General features: G+C 41.8%; 1 protein-coding gene across 1 annotated transcript; it reads left to right on the top strand.

The window, feature by feature from the left end:
* The first annotated feature begins 1799 nt into the window (after positions 1 to 1799).
* On the top strand, positions 1800 to 8072 carry LOC133502123 (cholesterol side-chain cleavage enzyme, mitochondrial). Its single transcript, XM_061822558.1, has 9 exons — positions 1800 to 2269; positions 2615 to 2770; positions 2854 to 3053; positions 3170 to 3373; positions 4929 to 5089; positions 5173 to 5339; positions 5419 to 5497; positions 7270 to 7461; positions 7535 to 8072. Exons 1-9 carry the CDS (start codon positions 1998 to 2000, stop codon positions 7655 to 7657), a joined length of 1554 nt encoding a protein of 517 aa, XP_061678542.1. The 5' UTR covers positions 1800 to 1997; the 3' UTR covers positions 7658 to 8072.
* Positions 8073 to 8881: the final 809 nt, after the last annotated feature.

The raw sequence follows: 8881 nt of genomic DNA, 5'->3' as shown, positions 1-8881 counted from the left end.
CAAAATAGCAGTGTGGCATTCAGTCAGTGAAGTCATCAATTTTGTAAAAAACAGGTGTGAAGCAGGTAGCCCCTACTTACGGATGAAGGCAGCACTTGTTGAGCACGCATTTCTCCTTGAAAGCCAAAGGAAAATGGGTTGTTCAACATATTGTTCAGAAGAACGGCATACTTTCAGTAAAAGTTTGATTGACGAGAAAAAACCTTACAAAGAGGTGCAAAAAATATAGGCTGTTCAGCTAAAATGATCTCTAATGCTTTAAAATGGAGAGCAAAACCAGTCAGGTGGCAGAAAATGGAAGACAACAATCAAAATGGATTGCAGAATACCCAGAATGGCAAAGGCTCAGCTCCAGGATGATCAAAGACACTCTGGAGTTACCTGTAAACTGTGACAGTGAGAAGACGTCTGTGCGAAGTAAATCAATTTACAAGAATCCTCTGCAAAGTTAAACTCTGAATTCAAGCCACAGTGAAGCATGGTGGTGGAAGCATCATGATATGTTTCTCTCACTACGGTGTTGGGCCTCTTTTATCGCATGCCAGGGATCACGAATTGGTTTGCATGTGTCAAAATAATTGATACTCAGCTGAAGAGGACATGCCCTTGAAAATGGATGTTTCAACAAGACAATGGCCCAAACACACTAATAAACATGCAATGTCTTGGGTTCCGAACCAACAAAGTTAATGTCATGGAGTGGCCGGTCCAATCCCTGGACCTTAATCCAATCGAGAACATGTGGGGTGACACCATAAATGCCGTTTATGAAGCAAAACCAAGAAATGTAAATGAATTGTGGAATGTTGGAGTGGAACAAGAGCTGAAAGGTGCCACAAATTGGTTGACTCCATGCCACACAGACGTCAAGCTGTTATTAAAAAAATGGTCACACTACTAAATATTAGTTTAGTGATTCAAAGGATTGCTCAATCCTAGAAACAAAAAAGTTTGTACAAAATACTGTAATTTCCGGTCTAAAGAGCGCACCGGATTATAAGACTCACCCAGTCCATTTGTAAAGGAAATACCATTTGGTACATACATAAACTGCACCTGTGTAAAAGCTGCAAGTGCCCACATTGAAACCCATATTGAAACACGAGATATTTTCAAAGAAAGACGGTACACAGACAGAGTTTTCAAAGTTTTAATACCTTATCTTAGCTTAACATAGCAACAACACGGTAGCACGGACAGGGTTGGTTTTAAAAAAAATAAAAACATATCGGTTAAAAAAAAAAAACAGCTGCGGCAGCTACAAAATAGCAACACGATAGCACACCACTAACAGAGCCGGGTAAAATAAAAAAACATACCTAAATCACTGAGCTGCAGCAGTAGCACAGCAGGAACACGCTAGCACAGTGCTAACAAGGCCGGTTAAAAAAAATAACGGTTTAAATTACCGAGATGCGGCAGTAGCACAGCAGCAACATGCTAGCACAGCGCTAACAGGGCTGGTTAAAAAAAAAAAAAAAAAAAACATACCGGTAAAAGTCATATATTCCACTGGTCTCATTCTTACCTTTTCCGCTCAAGTGCTCCCTTGCGGCCGTCAGAAAAACTGCACAAATTAACCGCATCACCGCAAAAACCGCAGGGTTGAAAGTGTGTGGAAAAAAGTCGCGGCTTATTTGCCAGAAATTACGGTAGTTTTGAGTTTGTAAAGTCAATGGCAGACACCCCTTTCAACAAATTGCCCAATTGCACACAGCCATAGGAGTGTGAAAATTATAAATGCTGGGTCTTGTTGGTTTTCTGAGAATCTACTGCAGCTCCTGGTAACTTGTTATACATGTAACAATAAAAAAAAAATACACTAAAAATGTGGATTAATCTGGTTAGTCACATTAAACTGCTATTATTTTGAACACTACTGTATGTAACTTTAGGGATCCTTGAGAACAAGGGGGTGGGGAGGACTATTTAAACCAGCCTCCAACGCTTGAACCGATTGCTTGAGACAGAGCAGAAAGAACAGTTGAGTCGCAGATATGGCCTGGCGAAGTTTGTGCCGTGGACCGTCGACGCTCCCTGTAAGCTGTTTCGATGAGCTGATGGCATCAGGGGTCCGCAGGAGCAGTAGCATGCCGATCGCCAGACAGGTTTTCAGTGAGAGCGGCAGCATCATCAAACCTTTCAGTGAGATTCCCGGCCTGTGGAAGAACAGCTTTGCCAACCTGTACAATTTCTGGAAACTGGACGGCTTCAAAAACCTTCACCGGATAATGCTGCAGAATTTTAATACTTTTGGACCCATTTACAGGTATGTAGGATAAATGGTAAGATCCATAAATTATGAGACAGAAAAATATCAATGGTTCGGAACTCAAATCAATGGTTTTAATATGGTACTGCTATGATTCTGTGGTTAAGATTGTGGTCTACTACCTCAGGATACTATGTTCGATTCCAAGGTTGGCAAAGGTGCCCTTGAAGCAAGGCATTTAACTCTAATATCCAAAATGTTCATTTGCTACTTGAAAACTGCAAATGCAGGAACAAATATAAATAATCTATATTTTGTATATGTAAAAACAAACCAGCTCTTCTGTTTCATTGAACATGTTTCTTATCTCACGTTTCTTCTTTCTGTCATTGTGCATGCAAGAGAAAAAGTAGGATATTATGAAAGTGTGAATATTATCAACCCAGAGGACGCTGCCATCCTATTCAAAGCGGAAGGTTCTTTTCCCAAAAGGCTGAAAGTGGAAGCCTGGACCTCATACAGAGACTACAGGAATCGTAAATATGGCGTTTTACTGAAGTAGGTGTTCTCTTCCAATTCAATGTCAATGAATTGAGCTGTATCAGTGGTTTGGACACTCACTGGGGATCCATCATCGTCAGGAACGGGCCAGATTGGAGGTCGAATCGGGTCATCCTCAATAAGGAGGTGATCTCCCCGAAGATGCTCGCCAACTTTGTGCCCTTACTGGACGAAGTGGGTCATGACTTTGTGGCCAGAGTTCACAAGAAAATAGAACGAAGTGGCCAGAACAAGTGGACAACAGACCTCTCCCAAGAGCTCTTCAAATACGCGCTAGAGTGTGAGACTCGCACCATCATACGGCATCCAATTGTGTAGAGATGTAGGTTGAATCCAGTGTGGATTGACACTGTCATACTCGTCTATAGTGACGATTTTTCCTGTCCCAAAAAACAGCGGTGAGCACAGTTCTATATGGGGAGCGTCTGGGTCTGATGCTAGACTATATCGATCCGGAGGTTCAACATTTCATCGACTCCATCACCCTCATGTTCAAGACCACCTCACCCATGTTGTACATACCTCCGGCTCTACTTAGGCGGATTGGAGCCAAAGTGTGGCGGGACCACGTGGATGCATGGGATGTCATCTTTAATCAAGGTACGACACTCTTAGGACAACTTGAAACAGAACACTGCACACTCACTCTATTGCCAAATGTATTCCGGTAACCTGCCTTGACTCACATATCACCTTAAGATGCATCCACTTAAGGTCACTCACACACTCACACACACACGTTGGACAAGAAAGCCCAACTCTCTGTCCGCACTCTTAATTCATCTCAAAGGATGGTGTCAGGTCTCTCTCTCTCTCTCTCTCTCTCTCTCTCTCTCTCTCTCTCTCTCTCTCTCTCTCTCCTCTCTCTCTCTCTCTCTCTCTCTCTCTCTCATATGGTTGCTAACCCATTCGTGGTTAGCATCCCATTTTTGGGACATCATGATTTTCACATATTACATCCTTCAGTATATCAAAATATTTAAGTGTTTTAATCTGAAGCCATAATTTGGTATCAGGAGAGGATAACTCATTGGTCAAAGTTAGCAATTAGATTTTTGGGATGAGATTATAAATTAGTAAAGTTATCATATAAGTGAACCATAAACGAAAAACAAGTGTTATTTCCTTGATTGAGGCCTGTTAGGAGACTTTTATCTCAATAAGGCAAAAAATTGCCACCCTGCCCATGAATGGGTTAACGTGGCCCAATAATATCCATCCATCCATCCATCCATCCATCCATCCATCCATCCATCCATCCATCCATTCTATTAGCGCTTAACCTCAGAAGGGTCGCGGAGAGTGCTGGAGCTTATCCCAGCTGTGAACTGGTTGGCAACCAATCGCAGGGCACATGGAGATGGACAACTGTCGCACTCACAATGACACCTAGGGGCAATTTAGAGTGTCCAATTAATGGTGCATGTTTTTGGGATGTGGGAGGAAACCAGAATGCCTGGAGAAGACCCACGGAGGCATGGGGAGAACATGCAAACTCCACACAGGCGTGGCCGGGATTTGAACCCTGATCCTCAGAACTGTGAGACCAATGCTCTACAGTTGTTCCCACCGTGTCACTCTAACTAAAAACATAAAATGTAAAACTTACTTGAGAATCCCAGTTTTTTTTTTTTCAGCCGTCAACGGGCAGGAAGCAGGGTAGACCCTGAACTGGTTGCCAGCCAATCGCAGGGCACATGGAGACGGACAACTGCCGCACTCACAATCACACCTAGGGACAATTTAGAGTGTCCGATTAATGTCGAAATAATCCGTGTCAAAGCAGAGTTTTCATTTCAAATGATATCCTGAGCTAAGGAGTCAAATCTGTGTATTGTTGGTCAATTCTTATTTCCGGTTTTGCTGATACATAGTGAGTCACTATTGATGTACTGTGGAAAATTGGTTGACTTCAGCGCAGGCAGTGTGTGTTCAGTTCCCATTCAGTGACGTTGTGAACGTGAAAGTAGATGGTTGTCTGTCTTGATACATACAATATAACTACTCTGCCTTTTGCCTGAAGTCAGCTTGGATAGGCTCCAGCTCCCACGGCACTAAACAAAATAAATGGTGACTAAATGGATGGATGATACAATAGCTTTGTGGAGGCAATTCACACTTGTCTGTAAAAGTGTATCGTGCTTTTCCTCCTCAGCTGACCGCTGCATCCAGAATATCTACAGACAGTTACGCCAGGAGGGTAGTCATACTAAAAAGTACCCAGGTGTTCTGGCCAGCCTGCTCATGCTGGACAAGCTGTCTATTGAAGACATCAAAGCCAGTGTCACCGAGCTAATGGCTGGGGGAGTCGATACGGTAATCAGATGTCCATACAACACCTTTCTAGAAAAATTTGTACTGCCTAGGTTTGGCGAACCTTTGCACGCTGTATGTTTCAGACCTCTATAACGTTGTTGTGGACATTGTACGAGCTGGCCAGACAGCCCAACCTTCAGGAGGAGCTGAGGGCGGAGGTGGCGTCTGCCAGGGCACAAAGCCAAGGGGACATGGCGGAAATGCTGAAAAAGATTCCTTTGGTCAAAGGAGCTTTGAAGGAAACGCTAAGGTGATTCCAATTTGGGAAGCAACACAATATCAGCGTGTCTCCTATAGAATCAACAACATTCTTTCTTGTATCCTTCAAGGTTACATCCAGTTGCTGTGAGCTTGCAAAGATACACAGCAGAGGACATCATTATTCAGAAATACCACATTCCAGCAGGGGTAAATCAGAATATGATACTGAAGCATCTTTACAGAAACTGATGCCTACAGTGTCTCGGCACATCACTTTGAGCATACGAGCTATGTCAGAAAGTTGTAGGACTGGTGTCATGCACCGTATAATCCCTTTTCTTCTTTGGTTTTCCATTCATTTCAGTGAGGAAAGATTTGTTTTGCGTTAAAAACGTGGTTATGTAATGAAATGAACTTGTATCTCAAGGTACCACTACAGTTCCCACCAAAAGTATTGGAATGACAAGGACAACTCCTTTGTTTTTGTTGTATCCGAAAGACATTTGGGTTTTAAAACAAAAGATGTTTATGAGACCCCCCCCCCAAAAAAAAAAAAAAAAAAAAATACAAAAATCAGTATTCCAGCTTTTATTTCATGGCACTTATATCTAGATATGTTAAACTCAGGACAGTGCACCATTTGTTTTAAGCCACACACTTTTAAAGTGAGCAAAAGTCTTGTAACATGTGACTTGTGCTTGATTTTGGGGTTCATGAAAACTGCATTTGCTGTTAAGCAAACATGAAGGTCAGAAGACTGTTTAGACGGAAAATCGATCAGAGCTATTGCACAAACATTGGCCTTGGCCAATACAACAATTTGGAATATCCTGAAAAAGAAAAACTACTGCGGTGTATTGAGCAACAGACATCGAACAGGCCGGCTAAGGGTATGCACAGCAGCAGATAAAAGAAAAGTTGTGAGAGCTGTGAAAAAAGACTCAAAGACAACAGTCAGTGACATCACTGCCAACCTCCACGGGATTGGGGTGAAAGTATCCCAATCCACTGTTCAAAGAAGACTTGGAGAGAATACAGGCCATACCACAAGACGCAACCCCCACCCCAAAAATCAGAAGATCAGATTGGATTTTGCAAAGAAGTACAGAGATGAGCCACAAAAGTTTTGGAACAAAGTTTTATGGAGTATTGAGTATGGAGACAAACAAAAGGATCTGTTTATAATAATAAAAAAAAAAAAACGTGCACATCTGTGAGAGAAGAGTTACAAGACCACAACACAGATACTATTTTCTTTTGGCCATTTATGGCGTTTTCCATTATTTATCTGTCAAGCAAATCAAACTCACGCAATTGTTTCAATTTGTCCTACTTTTACGAGTAGTTTGACAGCAATACATGGTTCAAATACTTTTTTTGGGGTGAAGAATTGTTAATTATTTGCCAAACTGCCGACTGTTGTGAAGCGAGCGATGTTCACTGCCACCAGATGACAGTGTTCGCATCTCAAATTTTTGCTTGCAAGTCAAAGCAACAAAATCATCCAGATGACTCGAAAAACTTGTAAATTGGGTCCCTGGGATCTCAAATCCAAACTACAATGTTTCCCCCTTCAAAGTAATCGCACTGGAGTCAGACACACTTTACTAGTCTTTTGTGCCGCGTCGGCACGCCTTGCTGGAAGGGTTCTTTTAGAATCCTATGCAGCTTCGTCGTCAAATACATCTAGATATTATTCATGTCTTCAAAAAGGGTCCCCTTGAAAATTCCCTTTATCTTGGTAAATACGGTGGGGGAGGGGGATGCATGGGAGCAGGTCAGGTGATTAGCAAGTTTACTCCAGCATGGTGATGTTCCTTTCGTCCAGGCACATTGTCATGGTGAAGCAACTTCAATTCATCCTGCCGGACCTTTAGCCCCTTTCTCGCGCAATGAATGAAGCAAATGTTGCAGGAACTCTTCGTAGACGTAGCTTTGAAACTTTTCCCACACACTTTGTATGTTTATCACATGTTTAGACCCTGGTGCAGTTAGGACTCTATGCAATGGGAAGAGACCCTAAGGTGTTTCATCGTCCGGAGCAATATCAGCCCTCTCGCTGGCTCAGGACTGAAAGCCACTACTTCCGCAGCTTGAGCTTCGGCTTTGGCCCACGCCAGTGTATAGGACGCAGAATAGCCGAGACCGAGATGCAGATCTTCCTCATCCATGTGAGCCGTACTTAACTATGACCATTTTTTGTGGCAGGATAAAATACTATTTTTCTCCTTCCATTCTTTCCAGATGCTTGAAAACTTCAGAGTGGAAAAACAGCGACACGTGAATGTGCAGAGCACTTTTGAGCTCATACTCTTACCAGACAAGCCCATACTATTAACTCTCAAGCCCTTGCACAGTAGCCGATAACGTGGCATCTCACAGAATTTGGAGGAGGAGCCATCTTTGTCCATATTTAGACCTCTAACATCAATAAACGCATTTATAAGTTAACTCTGGATTTTCTTCAAAAGTGATCAATGTAAATGAACGGCAAATGTGTGTTACTTCAAGAATAACTACGGACATGTTTGTGGACAATCGACTGTGAGGAAAAACAATACACACAAACTTTAAATTCATGTGTGCATGGAAAATGTAATTTGTCCAACCAGGATAAATAAAATACTGCAAATGAAACGTAATACTTCTTTTCATGGTTGATTTCTTGTCTGAAGTGCTGAAGTCTTCTGCTTGTTTGGCTGCTCCCTCAATTTTGTTCATCTTGTTCGTGTTTGTTCAGTTTGGTCAAGAAGTCCTATTTCATTCTCCCACAAGATTTAAAGTTCCTGTCCAGATTTTTCAAATAAAGATTTCATATTAGTTTTGTTTGGTTTTTTTTTTAAACCGGTAGTTCTTCTTGGTCCACTTGGTCCTCAAGGATGTGGATTCTCATCATAGCCTTCTCAAGTTTACTTAATAAACGTGTTCTCACCTTGGGCCTCTCCTGTCCGGAGGTCATAATAACAACAGTTTGGAGGGTACCATCAAATGTAATATGTAATAATAGTTGGCACGCACGATTTTGCTGTTCTGCATCAGCAGCAATAACTTAAATGGTCTGCAAGGCATCCCACCATTTGATTAGGATGCTGTACAGGTACCATGAAAGTTGTTCAACAAAACTATAGAGCAAAATCCATGAAACGTACATAGCTTTTCGCCTGTGCTCAAGTACCAGTACACACAGAATGTGAATGTAGGTTCCCGTTTCAGCTGTACCATTCTTATATATGCCATTCGACTTTGGTGACCTTGTAACATCCTGCTGGTGCTGGAGTTTTAATAGTTTATATTTTCAGCATTGTAATAGAAAAAGCTACAGTATATTAGTATGTGGTGATTTGTTTAGTGCGCTAACCTTTATAGGTGCTTTCTGGAGATGTCTGATCCAGTCTCTTTGCGAGGCCTTACACTTGTCTCACCAGCCAATCTTAATTTTAGAGAGCCTTCAAAGCAGCAAGAGGAGAGAATTAGCACATCCTCAAAATTAGGTAGACCTACAAATCTGATACATTTTAAGATGTGTATCAATCATTCTGGGTTTATAAAAGGTAATGATTCTTACATAAAGAGGAAATAATTGAACAGTAT

This window comes from Syngnathoides biaculeatus, chromosome 6 (genome assembly GCF_019802595.1).
Source record: "Syngnathoides biaculeatus isolate LvHL_M chromosome 6, ASM1980259v1, whole genome shotgun sequence".
Lineage (NCBI taxonomy): Eukaryota > Metazoa > Chordata > Actinopteri > Syngnathiformes > Syngnathidae > Syngnathoides > Syngnathoides biaculeatus.
Note: the sequence above shows the minus strand (reverse complement) of the source record. Positions and strands in the feature narration are given on the sequence as shown.

Bases quoted from the DNA above. Each gene is read 5' to 3' on its own strand.
- LOC133502123 (XM_061822558.1), top strand. From the start codon at position 1,998: ATGGCCTGGCGAAGTTTGTGCCGTGGACCGTCGACGCTCCCTGTAAGC. The intron at 2,771-2,853 runs GTAGGTGTTCTC...CATCATCGTCAG, and splicing joins AAATATGGCGTTTTACTGAA to GAACGGGCCAGATTGGAGGT. The intron at 5,340-5,418 runs GTGATTCCAATT...GTATCCTTCAAG, and splicing joins GCTTTGAAGGAAACGCTAAG to GTTACATCCAGTTGCTGTGA.